Source organism: Apium graveolens, chromosome 2, assembly GCF_009905375.1.
Source record: "Apium graveolens cultivar Ventura chromosome 2, ASM990537v1, whole genome shotgun sequence".
In the NCBI taxonomy this organism is placed as follows: domain Eukaryota; kingdom Viridiplantae; phylum Streptophyta; class Magnoliopsida; order Apiales; family Apiaceae; genus Apium; species Apium graveolens.
In genome coordinates this window covers 257,726-279,201 of record NC_133648.1, presented here as the reverse complement: position 1 = coordinate 279,201, position 21,476 = coordinate 257,726, and the positions used below count along the sequence as shown (strand labels likewise).

The 21,476-nt window shown below is 29.7% G+C and overlaps 3 protein-coding genes across 3 annotated transcripts; 2 read left to right on the top strand and 1 right to left on the bottom strand.

The window, feature by feature from the left end:
• Positions 1-490: 490 nt before the first annotated feature.
• On the top strand, positions 491-1,926 carry LOC141705180 (protein DELAY OF GERMINATION 1-like). The gene is made up of 2 exons (XM_074508245.1): positions 491-1,104; positions 1,599-1,926. Exons 1-2 carry the CDS (start codon positions 646-648, stop codon positions 1,830-1,832), a joined length of 693 nt encoding a protein of 230 aa, XP_074364346.1. The 5' UTR covers positions 491-645; the 3' UTR covers positions 1,833-1,926.
• Positions 1,927-11,591: 9,665 nt separating this feature from the next.
• On the top strand, positions 11,592-13,520 carry LOC141705169 (peptide-N4-(N-acetyl-beta-glucosaminyl)asparagine amidase A-like). The gene has a single exon (XM_074508238.1). It carries the CDS (start codon positions 11,592-11,594, stop codon positions 13,374-13,376), a length of 1,785 nt encoding a protein of 594 aa, XP_074364339.1. The 3' UTR covers positions 13,377-13,520.
• Positions 13,521-16,297: 2,777 nt separating this feature from the next.
• On the bottom strand, positions 16,298-18,619 carry LOC141705157 (protein G1-like7). The gene is made up of 2 exons (XM_074508227.1): positions 17,751-18,619; positions 16,298-16,524 (listed from the first exon to the last, which is right to left on the bottom strand). Exon 1 carries the CDS (start codon positions 18,327-18,329, stop codon positions 17,787-17,789), a length of 543 nt encoding a protein of 180 aa, XP_074364328.1. The 5' UTR covers positions 18,330-18,619; the 3' UTR covers positions 16,298-16,524; positions 17,751-17,786.
• Between the last annotated feature and the right edge of the window lie 2,857 nt (positions 18,620-21,476).

Genomic DNA, 21,476 nt, shown 5'->3' with positions numbered 1-21,476 from the left:
CCAACCTAATATCGTGTTATAACGGTTCGGCTTAATCGACTGAATATAGGGTTGGTTTGGGTTGGTTTTATCAACCCGTACCCCTAATTACACCTACCAAACCTCCGGGTAAATTGAAGTGCCCGTTCGGGAAATTTTAAAACAAGTAACTTATAACTTAAAACAGATAAGTAACTTACAAGTGATAAGTATGTGAATCATTATAAGTTATATAAGTATTTGGATAATTTTACTTATAAGTCAGAATTTTTTTTATATAAATTAATCAAAATAAATAATTTTTAAATATAATTATCTTATTTTGTGAATTTGAGATTAGATTAATATTTAAAAATATATTTTTTAAAATTTAAATTAATAAAAAGGCGAAAAATCAAAATAAGTTGAAAAAAATACGTCATTACTAACATTTAACTTATCAGCTTATAAGTTGAAAAATTTGACTTATCAGTGAGGTGACAAACACTCGTCAATAAGTACTTACGGGCTTATAACTTATTTACTTGTTCACAAACAGGCCCGAAATCCATGATCTCGGGGAACTTTAGTTCTCTCCTTACCCAAATAGGAGAGTGATACACAATAAGCTAACTGTTTTTAAACACCAGTAACATTTACATACATTAAACAGTTCCAACTAAAAACATGACAACAACGTTCCAGCGTTACACCGAAAAATGGGAGGAGCAGCTACGAGAGCTAGTCAAAAATCTCAAAAAATGCCGAAACCAAACCGCCACAGTCGAAGAAAACAACAATCGTCTCCTCCGAGTTGTCGAAAAAGTTGTAACTCACTTGAGCGAGTATTACCGCGTTAAATCAGTTGCAACTCAGCACAACGTTCTTTCAGTGACCGCCGTGCCGCGGTGCACTAGTATCGAACGTTCGCTCCACTGGATTAATGGCTGGCGTCCAACGAACGCCGGTCATATTGTTTACGCAGAAGCAATCAGACTCGAAAACAAGAAAGATATTTTACATCGGTTGTATACTCGGGCTAATCTTGGGAACTTGAGTCCTCTTCAGTTCCGGAGCATCGCTTTTGCTCATTGCGAAGCTGATAGGACTCAGGATCGTCTTTCTGCCGACCTTTTCTCCTGGCAGGCAAATTTTACGTACTCCCTTCATTTACGTTTGATTTTTTCCACACATTTCTAAGTGTTTTGACCGTATAGTTATAATGATAATTTTTAATTTTTTTTATGAATTAAAATATATTATTTTAATTTTAATTTATAAAAAGAAAATTTATCAAAATACTTAGAATTGTGTGCAAAAAATCAAACGACATAAAACCTCTGTTATAGAGATCGGCCGATTTTCCAAAAATCGGTCAAAAATATTTTTCCAATTTGACTGATTTCCGATAAATCGCCGATTAATTATCCGATTTTTTAAAAATCGTCCGATAAATCATAAATCGGTACCTCAACCGAATAGTTTCGAATACTCCTAACGTCTCGAGATTATTTCATTACATTTATTAAGACCTCATCTTGTTCAACTGAGTTAAGCTGAGGTCTTAATAAAGATCTCGAGATTTTAGGAGAACTGATAATTTACGACGAGTTTTTATTTGTTTGGTAATGTGTGTGCAGAAAGACATAAGCAAGGCAATGATAAATATGGAGGAGGAGGTGGATTTTAATGAGAAGTTGCTAGAAAGGCTGGTGGATATACAGCAGTGTGCAGATGAATTGAGGGTGAAGACAGTAGAAGATATTGTGGAGGCGCTAACACCACCGCAAGCTGTGGATTTTTTGTTGATCGCAACTCGGTTGCATCTTGGTCTTCGTGTGTTTGGGCTGATGCACGACAGTAGCGATGAGTGATGAGCACCTCAGTAATTAATGAATTATTACAGTTCGAAGATGCCTTCTGTATGCAACTTCAATAGCTGTTCAATTGTCCCTTCAATTTTATACCTTGGACGTTGTTCTCAATTATTTTATTCATTCTAAAAACAATAAAATTTTATAATATTAAAATCAATAATTATCCACTCACATGGTCTGCTTTCTTTGATCACTATATTTATTTTATACAATAAATATTAGTCATTTTCAACATTATATTCATGTTTCTTACTTTTCTTTATTAAATTATTTTTTTAATATTCATATCACATTTTATATATATAAATGAATAAGACGGATGAATTTTTTTTATCAATCTCTTCTATATATAATTTGAGAACATGGTGATAATATTAATGAGATTAAAAAGTGTCATTGAAATGACTAATTTACTCCTGTATTTTAAATTTATATAAAAGAGGTTATTAGGAGGAATTGAACCCGATCACCACACTGTTACCTAAGTTTATTATCATACACATAATATGTGAGTGTAGTAAATAGTGACAATTTATTTAACTTTAAATATGATTACTAAAATATTTGTAGAGTTAGTTTTGAATAATTGAATTTGAGATACAAAGTTAAGCATAGTACATAAGCGGATCATTCCCTTATTTATTAAACAAAATTTATTTTGAAAAGTATGTCTCATACATTTTTAATATATATATTTTAATAAAAAATAAATAGTACATGTAATTATTTTTTTTATATGTTGAAAAGAGATACATTTATATAAATAATATATATGTGTACTACATATTTAGATAATTTATAATTAGCGTATTTTTTAAAAAATACTCGAAATTTGACTAAATGACTTGCCCGTAAATACCACGTCACTACCTGGGTTTAATTTAAATTACGAGTTCGACTAAAAAATCTTACCAACAAAAAAAAGTTTTGTGATATATTATGTTGGTAAAAATTAATATCTTTGAGGTCTTTATAAAATCAAGTCAATTGATGATATGTATTAAAATTACTAGCTTCAAAATCAGATTTTACCCATTTTGAAAAAATACTTGAAATTTGACTACATGACCCGGCCAAAAATAAATCATCACTATCTAGGTTTAAAAAATTTAAATTACGAGCTCGATGAAAATATCTTACCAATAAGGATAAATTTTATAATATTTTATATTAATAAAAAATTATATTTTTGAGGTTTTTATACAACCAAGTCAATTGATATTAATATATATATATCAAAATTACTAACTGATTCGTTTTACATTATTACATATGGAACTTGACCCAATATTTAAATATATTTAAAATTCGACATGAGATGTCACAAGCTTCATTAAAATTACGAAAATATACTAAATCGATTTATTTATTAATGTTTCACTGTAAAATTAAAATAGTAATCAATGATGTTGAATTTATAAAGAGGTCCTCCTAAAATCCTATTTTTTTCATTCTCTTTAGAAAAAATTAAACTACAACTATAAAGTAAACTTAATAATTTTCCTTAACATGTTATTTGAAAAATGGTACGACATTTGATGTTTCTTCATAAAAAAAAGTTTATTTACTGTATTATTTAATTAAAAATATATTTATATTCAAATATTTGTGAGAAAAATAAAAAAATGTATATTATTCAATTTGATATGGTTATTATAAATAATCATATACATAAAGTCCTTATTTTTTTGTGGAGTTCTGGAATCCAAAATCCTAACTTTATATTACAATCCAATCTAATGGTCCAGGTTATATGTTTCTAATAATTTAAAAACTAAAATAATAAACTACATGATATAAACATGTGTTATGCTGTTATATCATTAATGTTCAGCAAGTTGAATATTTACGTGTTCTACAACGTGAATACGTATGTTTTTCAAACTGATCATATTCTATAAAATCATATGTCCTGCAATGTTCAACTTGTCAAATGTATGAGATTTGCAAGATATTTATTAAAATAGCGATATTTCTAGAACATGATTCACATTATAATACATTTTACAAAAAAAATTATACTATTTTACTTGGAGAATAAATATGGACTCCCGTACTCAACTAAAAATAAGGAATCAATAGAACTTACCTCAAATATATATATATATATAAGAAACTTGAAAAATTATAGAATTCAATATTTTGGAAAAAATATATTTAAAATTAGCAATAATAAATTTACAAAAAAAATATTTAGTGTTGGAAAATATTGTACAGCTATTTTAAATTATTTGAAAAAGGTTAAAACTATAATATATTGTATTATTTAATTTAATCCATGTTATGCTATCTAAAAAAAAAATTATTAGTCGATATTTTGAAAGGATTAACAACTTCAACTAATATTTAAAAAAATCATCAAATTCAAAGTATTTAATTTTAGAAAAATAATATACAATATTATGAAGTTACTATAAAAAGAAATATTAGAATTATAAATGAAAAAAAATTCAAAATGATTTGAATGGTGATATTAGTACAAATTTATTTTCAGATTCTTGAAAAAAAACTTCTGAATATGAGTAGTTATATTTACGATATATGATTATTTTTATGTCACATCCATGACTGATGCTTTGTTGAGTAAAAATAGATATTTTTTGATTGTCAGTGTTACTACGACTACGATATATAAATAATTGTAATTTATTTATTAGATAAAGTATAATTTTTGAATAATTATAAATACATGTTATTTGAGTAAATTAGTGGATAACAATTAGATATATACATGACCAGAATATCTAGCATATAAATAAACGACACCAGCAGAATTTACTTGAAAATATAATAAATAATAATTTACATACATACACACACGTGTGACTTTATCTTTACCGGTATTAAAAAATTCAATTTTAATGATGTATTTCAGAGTTATTGATATATACTATAAGAAAATAACAAAAGTCTTATATGATCTAAAAATAAGAAATGATCAATTAAATTTAAGTTTTTTCCAATGTGTTAAAAACTAATTAGAATATGTCAATTTTAATTTATGAATTGACAATTATCTGACAACTTTGTATAATAGAGATGCTTAAAAGCTAGGTACACGACCGAGATCAACTTTAATTAATGAATTAAAATATTAGTAATAATATTAAATCAACATAAATGTTGAATTAAAAAAATAACATTTTTCTTGAAAAATAAACTTATATTAATTATAGTGTAAATGTTACTGTGTTGAAAATTATGATTGCAGGTCTTTACCACTTTAATTATGCATTACTAATTTTTTTAAATTAAGCAAGGTAATTGTAAATTAGTAATGATTTTAATAATAAAATATCTCATTACTCCTCGTTTATTTGACCAAAACTCAAAAAATTTACTCGACTATGCAATATACATATATGTTAAATTTTTAGTTTTTTTTATAAACATATTGACAATATTTGATAGATTAACTTCAAATTTTGTTCCTTTTACAACTACCTTGCTTGTATTCATTTAGTAATTACAAATTACACGATACAAACAAGAAAGTATGTATTATGATTAATGAGATATTTTAAAAATATTATGAACAATATTAATATTCTACATGAAAATCATATATATTGATGAAATACTCAACTTGTATTTGATATGTTTTAGACATTATACAATATCTATCAATAAGAAAACGACCAAGAATTTTACTAATTGGTGTACAAAAAAAATATAGAAAATGACCCGTGCCTCGCACGGGTTATTATGCTAGTTTTTCATTAACTCGTGACGAGATTGTTACTAGTTTACGGTAAATTATAACCTTTTACCGTAAATTATAACCTTTTACGGATAGATAAATTTAAAATAAATAAATAAATACTAATAGATGATGTCCCCCTTAATTAGCGAAAAATAATAGCGGACAAATTGTGTGTACATGTGTTATATAATGCTAATCTTTATTAATAAGCGAAATCATGTATTGTTGGCGCACAAAAATATCGAATTATCAAAATACCAAAAAAAATATCGTTGAAAACCCGCACCGCTACCTTTCGGGTGTACACTGGGTAAACTCACAGGCTCACCCAATAGCCAGTAACCAAATTTTGGTACTAAACTAATGCAAATTTACTTCTATTCTCTCTAAACTTTATTTTATATTAATTGGTGTTCATCCAAGTATCTATTTATTTTTAATTTGAATTTTTTTTATCAATATTTAAGTAATATTAATAAACTGTATTGAAAAAGTTAATTATAAGATAATTATCAAATAATAATAATTAATATTAAATTAGCTAAAATAACAAATATTTGATTATAAGATAATTATATAATTCGTCTCACAAAAAACAAAACTAGTATAATAGATTTCTATTACAAATAAAGCAATGCAAACTAAATTATAACTGGAAATTTCATATCTGATTCGATTCCTTTTAACTACATAATTATTCTTTGCAAGTATTAATTTATAACATAATAATATATTATTTTCGATCTGTGTTTCACACTACAAATACTACTTTGATATTATTAATCTGATTCGTACGGGTTATCAACTCTCTATACTATTAAGCGAAACTTTGTTCTATTAGAACACAAAATTACTAAATCTCAGTACTTACTGAAAAATTATATAATTATTTATTAAAATTTTATATAATTAAATTTCAACTAACACATGTTGACTTCAATTCTCTTAGATTTTATTTTCTATTAGTTAGCGTTTATTCAAACAACTATTTATTTTTAATTAGAAAAATATTTTTTTATCAATAATTAAATAATATTAAATATTATTAAATTATCTAAAATAACAAATATTTGGTTCATAAGAGAAAATTATACAACTCGTCTCACAAAAACAAAACTAATATAGTAGGTTTCTATAACAGATAAAGCAATGCAAGACTACAATTATACTAGGAAATTTTATATAATTCAATTGTTTTTTACTATATAATTATTCTTTATAAGTATCAATTTAATATTTCATATTATTATATTAATTTCGATTCGTATTTCGCACTATAAATACTAATTCAATATTTTTAATGTGATCTGCACAGAGTTATCAACTATCAACACTAATAAGCGAACTATATTTTGTTAGACCATGAAAGTACCAAATTCTAGTACTCACTAGAAAATTATATGATTATTTATAAATTTTTTGTATAAATAAATTTTTTTGACCATATTTCGACTGTAAATACGATATTTCAAATAACACGAATTAATTTTTACCCTCTGTAGACTTTATTTTTACTTTAGTTTCTATTTATAAATGTCTATCCAGGGTCAATTTATTTTAAATAATCGTATTAGTAAATAATGACATGTTAGATTTATACAACAAGTAAAATAATTAGGTGCATAATTATAACTAGATTTAGAAGTCATGTTAGTCACACAAGAAAGGAATTATACGATAAAATTTCATAATTATACTTAACTTCAATTTTTTTAACTACATAATTTAATATTATTTATTTATTAAATTCAATCTATATTTAGCACGAATTATATAATTCAATTTTATGTAAATTATAATTTGATATTATTTTTAATCTCGGATCGTACTTCACACGGATTACCGACTAGTATAAGAGCATCTCCACCCCATTAAATCAAATTGGTATAATTTTTACACCAAATTGGCGTAAAACTTATACCATCTCCAACCAATTTATACCAAAATTTACACCAAAAGGAAATATAAAATACTAATTATTAATATAAATTCTTTTTCTTTGTAATATACTTACACTAATTATCTTCTAGCAAATAATGAATCAACTTATAATATTTACAAAGATTTATAAAATGCGTATATTATTAATAGATACTCAAATTACACCGGTGATTAATCATTTGAATTTTTATATTCCTCCCATAAATGGTCGATTAAAGCATTTCTTAGTGCAAAATATGCTTCTTTATTCTTGATTTAACGATATCTTACTACAAATTCATGAAAACGAGTATGTTGATCTTTCACGATCTTCCCCTACATGACCAGGAACTGAACCTCCAGGGAGCCCTTGTTCACTTGTTCATTTTTAATTTTATTAGATTTATATCATTTCTAAATTTTCATGAATTTGTTAGTTGAAAGCATGTATGTATGTATCTAAATTATATAAATTTTATCATTTCAATAAATATAATAAAATTTTAAATGTCAAACAAAGTTCAAATTTTATTAAACTAATAAGTTATAAAGCAAAAAAATTAAATAAAAAAAAAGATAACAAAAGAGTATAAAAATAATTGGGTACAAAATGAATGATTTGTTTTTGAAAAGAATAGAAGGGTAGTATTGGAATTTTGAAACATTATAATTTTTTTGGTGTTACACCAAATTTAGTACTCCATCTGTCCCATTAAATTATATACATCACTTTTTGACACGTTTTTCAATACTCATTTAAAGTATAATTTCATAATATTTTTTTTGGATAAAAATTTTATGTTTAAACTTTTATTAAAAAAAAATTGAAAAAAATATTATAAAACTATATTTTATAAAATCCTCAAAATACGTGCGAATAGAGGATGTATATATCCTATAACTTTTGATGTCACATCATTTTAGTATGATTTTTGAAGTTGGGTTGGAGTTTGGAGATGCTTTTTACAACAAAATAGTATAAAAGTATATTTTTAGGGTTGGGTGGGTGATGGTACAAAGTAAAGCAGTTTCATAGAACCGGTGTTAATTTCTGGGATTCTCAATTCTCAATGCTATACATGCATGACGCCACGTGTTTTTGCTTCCCAACGTTTCGCCGGGATGATTGACACGTATCAACAGCATACTGCTTTTGTGATAAGAACGTAGAATTGAAAATATCTTGTGCATTATTGGAGAGTATTGTCTCTCCGTCCGTCGCTCAAAACGTTTCCTATTTGTGTTGGAGACGTTTGACAATGCACAATTTTTATTGTTTATATTTTTAATTTCGTATTCGTATTAAATATAAAAATTTCATTATATTAAAGTACTCATAAATACGAATTCAACAAGATCAGTTATGACTATGTTTAATCTTATAGATTATACGTAAATTAGTAGTCAATCACTTACCATGAATAGTGTCAGAAGTCAAAATAGTAAATGTATTACGGGACGGAGGCATTGTTCTAAAAATCCTCGATTTTTAAAAAAATCCCCGATTAATCCTTAAAAAATATTTGGCCGATCTATTTTTTGAAATCCGATTAATTTTTATGAATTATTTTTGAATTATATATTTCATAATAAATAAGGAAAATATATTAAATATTATTAAAATATTTAAATATATCCGATTTTTGTTCCGATTAATCCCTCCGATTAATCCCCGATTTGCCGATTAATCCCTAATCGGTATCTAAACCGATTAGTGTCAATTACCGATTTTTACAACCATCACGGAGGGAGTACTACTTTATTGAACATTCTATAAATAAAAATTCGAATACATATGTTATTCTGGACTTAAATTATTTTTGCTTATCGAATGTTATACTTAAATTAGGTCGATCTCTCTAGTGAATTTTGAATTTTTGGGTACATCAATTAGATCTAATTCATTTTATAAACCGGAGAGATTATAATTGAACATGGTAGTAAATATTTAGCAATGGACTTGCTTTGTAAAGTTGTAACTGGATTTGAAACATGTATAGAGCATAAATTTAATTTGATGGGCTTTCGTAAATAAGAGGAGGAGTTTAATCACAAAAGATGCAAACTTTGATCTCACAAAGTTGTTGCATACTTCATCCATTAGTACAACATGCCAATTAGAGACAAACGTATTTTTAGGGATTCTCCAACACATAATAATCTAAAAATTTAAATTTGGGGCTGATTATCTCAAATTCTTCTCGATTTAAATTGTGATCCAAATTTAGATCTGTCAATAGTACTGATCCAAATTTGGATCGCCATTCACTGATCCAAATTTATTTTAATATAAAATATTAATTTTATTACTTTTATAATTTTAGTTTATTAGATTTAAATTGATTTGTGATTAATTAATGAATGTTCATGATATTTTAGATGTTAATTAATGAAATTAATATATTTTTAGCTAATTTAATCTATAATTTTAATATTTTTTAAGTGTAGTAAAAGAAATTATTTTTTATTTAATTAATTTATTAGATATAATATAAATAGTTATTCATGATTAGATATAAAATTTAATAATAAAGAGTTTAATATGATATTTGTGTATTATAATATGTAAAAAGTAATTTGGATCACGTTGTTGGAGTTCATCAGAAATTTGGATCAGAATTTGGATTAATTGATGATCCAAATTTGGATTTTTGTATCAAAACTGTTGGAGATGGCCTTTCCGTACCGGTAGATTCTTAATATATGAAATGGAGAGTTTGACACGTATTTTAAGCTTATTATTTTGTATAGTTTCATAACTTATTTTTAATATTTTTTTTAATAAAAAATTTTACATTTAATTTTCAATCCAACGAATAAAAAATTTAAAATAATTTATGTAACTAGAATAGATAAGAGGCTTAAAATATGTGTCGAACACTCTATTTCACTCTATTTCATACGTTAAGAATTCATTGGGACGAAGAGAGTATTATACAACACAAAAAAAATTACAAACATATTTTGAAGCAGAGCGCCATAAGATAATTTAAGTGATTAAAGATTTATCTTTTATCGTCTCTGATCTTCGATTCGATTTTTGTTCACTCCAAAATTTGTTTGAACAGATTCTTTAAGATATATAAATCTAATTAGTCAAAAAATAAATATTTTTTGCAACATAATATATTCTGAAAAATATTTGTATTGTAGAATATTTGACGTACATACATAAAGATCGTTATTACGAGCAAGATTGTAAAAATCGAAAATCGATCAACTCGTTGTTCCGAACTCGGAGAGTACTCAGAATGAATTCTCGAATAACTAATTGGGTATTATTATTTTGTCAATTATTTCTCTTGTATATAGTTATATACTAATAAAAAATAAAACTATTCAATGGTATTACTAGACTAATAAATAATAATAAGGTTGAAATATGAACTGTTTATCTAATAATTGTTATCAAAAATCAAAAATAAATTTTAATTAATAATAATATGTAATAAGGGAAAAGGTCACCTATCATCTCTAATAAATGTCAATATTTGAGAAAAAAGCTAAAACATATATAATTTCTCGCTCAGTCTTTTTCTTGAATAATTTTAAAATAAAATAACGAAAATTCGAGAAAGTCAAACCAAGTTCTGGCCGATTCTTTATAAAATTGTTTTTAAACCCAATTACTCGAAACTCAAATCAGACGAGGAGTTGAAAATGAGTATTCAGACCGAATAATTGATCGACTAAAGCGAAAAAAATCGCAATTTAATTAGTGGCGGAGCCATTAATACTGGACTCATTCGGGGACCACAGGGTAAAATTGGAGTTTGTCAGTAGGTTACGGTTTCCTATTTGTGTTGGACACGTTTGCGAATGCATATTATTGATTGTTTATATCTTTAATTTCGTATTAGTATTAAATATAAAAACTTTATTGTATTAGAGTATTCATAAATATGAATTTAACAAGATCACTCATGACTGTGATCTTATAGATTAGATAAACAGTACAAAAAGTTAAAATGGAAAACGTACCGAGTAGTAAATAAGAATTCTAATCTCAGAAGGAGTCGAACACTTGTAGTTCTAACTGAATTCTGTGACATAACATGTTGTGGACATATAAATATCAACAAAACACAAACACCACTAGCAAATCATAAACTTTACTAGATACTATAACGTGCATGGCTTCCTCCATTATCCCTCTCCTGTTCTTCTCCATGTTTTTACTTCATCAACTCTTCCCCTGCAATGCAAGCATTCACAGAAGATCGCTCGATGAATCGCAAATCGTTAAGAACAATATTAGTCATCCTGTTACATATTTTGAAGTTACCAAGCCTATTAAACTACCGAAAACCAGGCCTTGTTCACAACACATTCTTCACCATGACTTTGGCAACACATTGGCCAAGCCTCCAGTTCTTGCTAATTACACCCCTCCTTTAAATTGCCCGTCTCGCAGTTTTGCAAAAATTGTTCTTGAGTTTCATGCAACTTGTAAAGGCAGGCAGTTTGATCGAATTTTCGGGGTTTGGCTTGGTGGAGTTGAGCTTCTCAGGAGTTGCACTGCAGAACCAACTAAAGATGGGATTGTTTGGACAGTTAAGAAAGATATTACAAGGTATAATTCATTGCTTATGACAAATCAAACACTTACTGTTTATATGGGTAACATTGTTGATAGTACTTATACTGGTGTGTACCATGTTGATATTAGTATTCACTTTTATCCTGCCAAAGAACATTCTAATGTGCACACATTGTCAAATGCTGATAAGTTGGTGGTGCATAGTTATGATTCCAAGGCAGATTTGATCCTGCCTGTTTCGAGAAATTTGCCACTTAACGACGGATTGTGGTTTGAAATACAGAATTCTACAGATGTACATTTGAAGGAGTTCAAAATTCCACAAAATGCATATAGGGCTGTGCTAGAGGTTTATGTTTCACCTCATGAAAATGATGAATTTTGGTATACAAATTATGCCAATGAGTACATTGTCGCAAATAATCTTACTGATGTCCCCGGAAATGGACCTTTTAGGGAAGTTATAGTTAGTTTGGATGGTAATGTAGTTGGTGCAGTTTGGCCATTCACTGTAGTTTACACAGGAGGAATTAATCCTCTTCTGTGGAGACCTATAACTGCAATCAGGTCATTTGATCTCCCTTCTTATGACATCGAGCTTACGCCCTCATTAGGGACCCTATTAGATGGAAGGACGCATGAGTTATCATTCAGGGTAGAAAATGCTTTGAATGTTTGGTACATTGATGCAAATTTGCATATTTGGTTGGACAAGCATAGCGAGAAAACAGAAGGAAAGCTTTTCAAAAAGAAGAATACATTGCCACCGAGTGTTCAGATCTTATCGAATTTTACAGGTCTTAATGGTACATTCTTAACAAAGAGTAGTAGGTTAATTACATCAACTGGATGGGTGAGATCATCGTACGGGAAGATCATGACAAAGTCTACTCAGGAATTTCTGTACACAAATTTCATGGTTCTCGGAAATGATGGAAACTCACAAATTGTAAAACAGACCATTGATTGCAAGGACAATGTCATTGCCAAAACAGCATCTTCATATGTTCATTCTGTCACAACTTTAAAAAGTTTTCCTTTCTATTTGTACAGTGAGAGTATTGACCAAGGGAACGGAACATCTACTGTGATTACCAATTTGACAATAGGTTTTGCTGAGAAAAGGGTGAAGACATCTGACTACGGATCATCAGTGATCAGCTCTCTTAATAACAAGCAAAAAGGGCAGGCTACAATGGTTATAAAAGGCCATCTTCTAGTTAGCGGTGTTGGAAGTACACAACAAGAGTACGAGTATGATAGCAGCAGATATTGTTACCATAGAAGTATAAGTAGCTCTAACTACACTATTAGTTACGACAAAGAGAGCAACAAATGCAGCAGAAGGAAGGTAAACGAGCAACAAATGGTGGTGTAACTATGCTAAGAGAAGTGCAATTATTGTAGGATTTTAGAGATATCACAATCTTTGGTTTTTGAGGTGTAATGGTTGCTGATAGCTTATACAATTCTATTATAGACTTATTATCAGATACTTTTGCAGTTCAATCTTGGCATATCATGTTTTATATGTTATTCAGTCAATTCAGCTTAGTGTTTTACTTGGAGCAGCAATTTTATCTGTAATGTAAGATAGAAATTGAGGTCTAAAACATTACTACTTTTTGTTCAACCTTGCTCGTTTGGAAGAGTAATGTCTTACGAGTTGGAGTTCAGACGATTATAGATGTACAGAAACATGATGAGCCTGCAAACCAAATCCCAAACAAGATGATAACATAGCTGCTGTCCCTGATCCAAAGTAGTAGATGCAAATATGCATAGTAATAATTTAACAGTGATCACAATGCTGCTTTTGTATTGCTTAACATGGCCTTTGATATTCTGCCTATCTTTAGCTACAAATTAATTGTATTTAGTTTCTCTATTGGACATTATAAGCGTCTGTTCATGTTAATTGTTGTTTAAAACTTTCATCATGGTTGATTCTCTTTCAAAAAAAATATTCTCAGTTAAATTTGGAGCCTTATAAAAACTGCAGATTATGAGTGTAGGTGCAGATACTCTGCTGCTTCTCTACATTAATGTAAATGGTGGCTTCGTGATTAAACGAAAGCAACTGAAATTGATGTCATTGGACTGGACTAGACAGTGGATATGGAAGATGGAAAAAAGCAACTGAAAAATGATAGCATTAGTCTACAGGAAAACGTCGATCCTGCTTATTCATTTTCGACTTCACCTGAATTGCTGAAAAGATTCAAAGGTATCTTGTTTAAGTGGTTGAGCTTTAAGGTTATGTATGCATGCTTGCAAATTCAGATTACTCATTTTTGTTCTCATTTTCTGCCTCAATCTCTCAATCACGCCTCTTATATTAACTTTCTGTACGCACAGATAAGATTCGAACCCTTGACATCTTGTAAAAAAAGCGAGGGTGATACAAGTGGACCTTCTTAACATATAGGATCATCCTGTAATTTGTGGAGAACAGATCAAAATCAGGAAAAGATAGAGAAAATAGTGGAGAAAACCATCATGCTGCAATTTCTGATGTTCTGTTGTCAACTCCTATGAAATATATAAAGAATGACTAGGTTTATTTCCACTTGTAAAAAAGGGTTGGTGTTATTGGTAAGATGCATCAAGATCACATCTAATGCTATGTTATTGGTGGATTGTGCACTATAATATTTTAGCACCTTGTGTTTCTTTTTGTTTGTTTATTCTTTATCTGCAACTATTCCTGGATACTATGAAAAGGCAATAGTTAATAAAGATTACTGAAAACACTTCCTATGGTGCACTAGCTCAAAATGTTAAAAGGGTGCTTAAGTTTGCATTTATTTACTTATTCTGCACTGTAATGTTAAAAATGTATGCAAATCCATATTAAGGAAAAATTCTCCCAAGTACGTATTTGGAGAACATCATGCACTATTAATGTAGGTGCCATGTATTTATACTCGTTTAATTACTCGAGTCGGCTCGGCTCGTGAAATTAAACGAGCCGAGCTCTGGCAGAGGTTTGAGCTCGATTAAGTGTAAAATTAAACGAGCCGGCTCGCCCGACTCGTTAAAACCGGCTCGTTTAGCTAAACGAGCCGTCTCGACTCGACTCGTGAAATTAAACGAGTCGAGTTCGGGCATTGGTTTATGCTCGTTTAACTAAACGAGTCGGTTCGGCTCGGCTCGATTAATCTCGGCTCGAATTACGCCCGACTCGAAACTCGACTCGCTCGGCCCGAATTACAGCCCTACTTAGGCCGTTGGCTATGCACAGCATGCACTACAAGAAAACGGGTCATTTCTACTTGTACACACGCATCACTGATCAGGAAAATTTGTGTCTGATATTTCAACTACTTCAGTTGCTTAATCAATTAATTTGCAGTACCAGTCATGAAGATCAATCTTAAATGTTCTTGCTCTCAGTATCAATTAAGGTAAAGTAATTAACACACAAGAAACTAATCCCTCTTAAGGAAAATGACTATAAAAATACATAGAGTGAAGGGGACAAATGGTATCTAGGATGTCATTAGTGTTATGAAAGAATTAGTAAATTAGCATCCAATGTTACTATATGTATGTGGGACAGCTAATTAAATAATCATATTAGCAAGCTTAAGCTACATTCTAATATATACATAAGTTTAAATTAAGATAGAAAATTATCTTCTATGATCATCTCACTAGAAACATATATAGTTTCCATTGAGAAAATATATAGATTTTGAAATACGATGTTTATTCTACTTTTTCGGACATCATTTTTTGGCTGATATTTATCTCATCTTTTTAGTGTTTAAAAAAAACTTGCATTTGTCGATCTCACATGTGTCGATATTTATGGCGACTTGTTATTTTATTTTTTTGACAAATATGACCTATAACCTTATTATTGAGTATATGTTCTACGAAAATTCTCGGGGTGAGCGAGGGCAAACATTGGACCTGGGACGACAAATATAAACTCCTAACCAACCGTTCTCAGCGACTTGTTATTTTGATGAATCGAGAATGAAATAATTACTCCCTCCGTCCCTCTCAATTGTTATCGTTTCTAAAAGAGTGTCTGATACGCATTTTAAGATAAATACAAAGTATAGTTCAATAACTTTTTTAAAAAAAATTCTTTTTCAAAATAAAAGTATAAACATTATATTTTTATATTTATCTTAAAATACGTGATAGACACTTAATGATAACAATTGACCGGGACCGATGGAATATTAGCTAAAAATAAGAACTAGTTAATTTGTAAACGTAAAGCTGCGTAAACACACAATTAAACTGTGGTTTCGTACACTTAATGGAGTTCAATCAAAGGGAATTAAACAAGATTAAGATTTGTATACAAACCCGGTTAAACTAGTTTATTCACTTTGTATTTTGAATATACAAATTTATAAAGTGCTTGATTTATTCAAGGAATTAAAGAAGGAAATGTAGATAAATACGAGAGAGTATATAACTTTGTAGAGTCGCAAAGTAGCTGCAGTTTACAATGAGCTGAGATGTGAAGGACCTCCTATAGAAACTGAAGCTCTGCAGTTCCAAGCCTGGAAAAATGTTTTCAATTTCTGAAATTAGAAACAAAATACACAGAATATTGCATGACCATGAGTATTGCTTAAGATGGAGATGAAATCCTATAGGCAGGGGCGTAGCCAGAAATTGAAGTTGCTGGGTCAAAATTTAAAAAAAATTGATAATTTGAAAATTTAGTTCATAAATTTCATTTGAATGGGGTCAAAATATTAACGTTACGTGTAAATTTTGACTGAAATGTGATTGATATAATAAAAATCTGAATATGATTTCAAATTGAGCGGGGTCAACTGACCCATTGTCCCTACGCCCGTGCCTGTAGGCTATATTTTTCGTTTTTGTTGATTAATTACATACGCAGACACATGGAGTTGAAATCTTGAGTTCGCATAAGAGATACAAGAGTTCAACCACTGCATCAACCATTTGTTGGCTTAAATCATACATTATGATTAACACTGAAGTCTGATGTCTCTATTTATATCTGAATTTGCCAAATTGAAACCAATTCAACTGACAATAAATTTATATGTGTTCACTGTTAAACTAATTTGTACATTCAGAAATAACATCCGGCGTTCGAGCATTCATTCTTCTTCACTATCCTCATTTACCGACATACAACTGTAGACAGTTGCAGAACCAGGATTTCAAAACAGTCGGGGAGAATATGAATTATCGTTGTATTTGAATGTTAGCCTGAACTTAAAACAAACTTCCTACCGATTTTTAACTAAAAGTAGAGGTTTACAGGAACGGAGGATATTGAATGCACATAGGCATTGGCGGAATCAAGATTCTAAAACTTCCCGGGCTACATTGTTTTGATGTTGATGCTGATATTATTAGTAGATGTAACTGTAAGACTGTATAATCAACTACAATGTGTATGAGCAGTGGGAGTACTAGAGCAAGACTTCACATATGTTTAGCTAGCATTATGTCATGAACAAATCACTTTTAGTTCCATTAGAGCATCTAGCTAGCATAAACATAATTATAATTATAATTTTGCATTTTATGAATTATGAAGAAAACACCAACATGGATATAAGTTATTCTTCCATGAATTAGGGTTTTAAGTACTTTCTTTAGGGTTAGCTACCTAGCAAACTGAATTATCCCTAAAATCGGAGATTGAGGAACATAATGCATTGTGAAAATGTGAAAATAAAGTTGATTCGAAAGTGAAGTTGCATGTCACAGTATGATCAAAGACAAACAAGGAGATTGATACCTTTATTTGTCGAAAAAAAAGTTATTGAAGCACAGATCAAGATGATGGTAATCGAAAGGTACTGCTAGAAGCCGTCTCCTCACTAGCCTTCAATGGATTAGTACTCTTTTTCTTCTTCTTCTTATACGGAATTCCTCTAGCCTTAGCTTGAGAATCTCTGACTTCACGCAAGTAAACACGAATCGCGCCACTGGCAAAAGGATTCGATTCTGGAGTTCCTCCGTTCTCTTCATAAGCAGCCCTTAAGCGTCCAATGAGTGCATCAAGGCTTCCCCAGGCTTGCTTAAGTGGACAAGTACACGGTCCAGCTGGATCAGGGTGCCCGAAAAATGCACAACCTTGTACATGAACCTTGGTCTTTCCGAATTGATCGAGATATCGAAGAAAATCTAAGACATGACTATAGTTGCACTGTGACAAAGCCACAGGAGGCCTTTGGTTCTTCAAGTACTGTCCGAAAGTGTTCCAATCGCGACGCTTTTGTGACTCGTATCGACTTAATTGAGGTGTTGGTCGTTGTTGAATCGACGATGAGCCAGGTTCACCACCTGGCTCTCTTCTCTTGTGATCACTTGACATGCTTGCAACAATTATGGCTCCTTAATTAATCATCAATTTTGCTTAATTTCACTTTTATAACTAGTGCGCATGTAAGGTGTATACGCGACGGATCTCTATAGAACCGACGCAAAAAGTGCGACGCAGAAAGTCATTTATGGAGTAGTGTTTGCTAGTAAACAAGCTAGTATAGTGATTAATATTGTTGGGAGATTAAGAAGGAGATTAATTAAGAAATAATTGAAGAGATGAGAGAGATGGTGAAAGATGGAAATTAATCAAAATAATGGGGCTGCTAATTAAGGAGACATGATATGGGACCAATGCTAGTGCTTTGCTACTCCTTTTTCTTCCTCCATTGAAATTATTTTTGTACCTTTAATGGCACTATTTCTATTAAGGATGCTTTCATTAGTTTCTATACATTTATAATTAGGCTACCATCATGAATGCAATCATTATTAAGCATGTAGCAAAATCTAGCACTATGATTTAAAAGTTAATATTCCACAAGTATTTAGTAACTTATAAGTTACGAAATACATACATTTTATCGATGTTGAGATAAGTCAGATGCATTTTGTTACGTTTATTCCTAAAATACCGGAAGATAAAAAAAATAGATTACGCGTGAAACAAAAATATTTTTGGCCCAAAAATATACCATTGATTAGTTTTAGATGAACAATTTGTAAGCATTTTAACAAAAAAATGTGATTAGTGATGACTAATGACTAATACCAGTGTAAGTGTTAATTATTTTGAATTTAAGGTAATTTTTAGTGAAGAAGTGCAAATTTCAAAAGATATTCGAGCTCCTCTTAGTTTGGTTTGTTATAACAGGCTACTTCAGGAAAATGCTAAAATGCGTTAATAAATGGTTGGTGAAGTGATTGTGAGTAGTGATGACTAATGACCAAAGACCGTTCAAGTGTTAATTATTTTGAGTTTTTCCTCGTGAAGTAAATTTTAGTGAAGAAGTGCAAATTTTAAAAGATATTCGAGCTCCTCTATGCTTGGTTTGGTATGCTAAAACGCGTTAATAAAATGTTGGTACAGTAGTGATTAAGCTCTTATCCCCTCACCGGAGATAAAGATTTCAACTTGTGATGCGTGCTCTGTAATCGATTAACAAAAAGAAAAATGATAAAGCCCATGCCCAAGCAATTTGATATCCAGCTATTGCGATTAACATTCTGTTATGGGCCTTATGGCACCACTTTTGAATCTCAGAAGCTCATTCTTAGCTTTACTGGGCCAGCCTATATTTATCCGGGCTCAGCCCTCAAATTTTTAATTGGGCTGGGCCTTATAGATACAAAGAATGCAGAGACCATAAAAATTACACATAAACTATTGCATGTCCAGTGTCCACTAATAGATAACTTATGTGGACCATTAAGATTCGCTCCATTTCGAAACAAAATTGTTAGAATGAAACAAATTATCCTCTTGATCACATATTCGAATCCCGTATAAGGAGAATTTATGATTATGCCCCCTGAGCCAGAGCCCGTAGGGTTTACCAGTGCGCACTCGAAGGGTAGCGGCTGCGGGTTACCTACGATAAAGGAAAAAAAAATTATTAGCATGATTCAGATTATTATTTTATGCTCCCTCCGTCCCTAATTATCGTACAGTTTCAACTTTTGATTCTTAAATTCAATAAAATTTGATTAAATTTTTTATATACTCATGTTATATAATTCAAAATATTTAAAAAAGTTATATCATCGGAATCTAAATAAATTTTGTTCAAAAAGCAACTTTTAGTTTTTTATAATTACAAACGGGTAAATTTTATTCTTTGGTAAAAATTGCTTAATTTGACCACAGAAATATTGAAAGATAATACTCCTCTGTTTTTATTTATATGACGTTTGACTTTTGTGCACACATTTCTAAGTGTTTTGACCGCATAATTTGAATAATAATTTTCAAATTTTTTTTTGTAAATAAAAATATAAAACTAAAACTTTAATTTACAAAAAAAAATTTAAAAAAATATTATTTTATCTATGCTGTCAAAGAACTTAGAATTGTGTGCAAAAAATCACACGACATATAAGAAAACAGAGGGAGTAACTATTTAGGGACAGAGCGAGTATTAATATTCAATTATATGTACCAAATATGATGAAAGCACGTAGTTATGAACAAATTTCAGGTGACAGCAACATTGCATGTTAGCTTTAGCTGTTTGTGTGGATCTAATCTACAACCCCATATAATTGCTAGTATTGTTTAATCATCAACCATTTAAGCTGCATAGGGAAAATCATTGAAGCTGCACATGTTTTGGTATGCGATTGTATTTTCTCTGTTTGCGAGTTGGGGGACATAGCGTTTTTCTATGTCATGGGATTTTTGAGTTAGGGCTCTAAATGGGTTTTCGAGTGAGAAAATGTTTAAATATTACTATAGAATCTTGAAAGGGCATTTTAGTAATAACTTGAGTTTTTAGAATGACAGATTCCTTAACATTAAGTCTCGTTGATCTCTGAACATAATAGACAAATTCATTTCTAGTTTCGATTAATCTTGAAACAGAAGTCGATTAGGGTGTGGAAGAAGACTATTGTACGATTAGTTGTCGCATTTCCTTTTATAGAAATCAAATTGACCGATTTTTTGACCAATGATTAAACATTATTTTTATATTATTTCGAAAAACTAAAAATTATATATTAAAGTAGATTAAATCTACTTTCTAGTGATGTAATTTTTTTATTTTGTTCAATCATAAATTATTAATAAATTTCGATCAAACATAAGTCAATTTGACCGGCACAAATTCAAATGAGACAACTAAAATGTGATGGAGGGAGTAACATATTGAAGTGTAAGGGTGTCTGAAGAGTGCCGAGAGGAGTGGTCAACTTTTGGCACTCTATTGACACCCTCTTAATATGGCTAAAATCCAATTCATGTAAAAAACGGTAAATGTAAATCTTACATTTTAATTATATTTAATTTATTTGTTTATCTAGTGTTGATTTTATTAGAATCAGTACAAGGATCATTTAAGTATCTTGAGAGGGTGTTAGTTATTGTAATTGAAGGGTGTTAATTTTGACATGGATAAGATATAAGTTAAAAAATTAATATTTTAAATTAGTTGGTAATGATTGGCTCTGTTATTGAGACCGGCCGATTTTTCAAAAATCG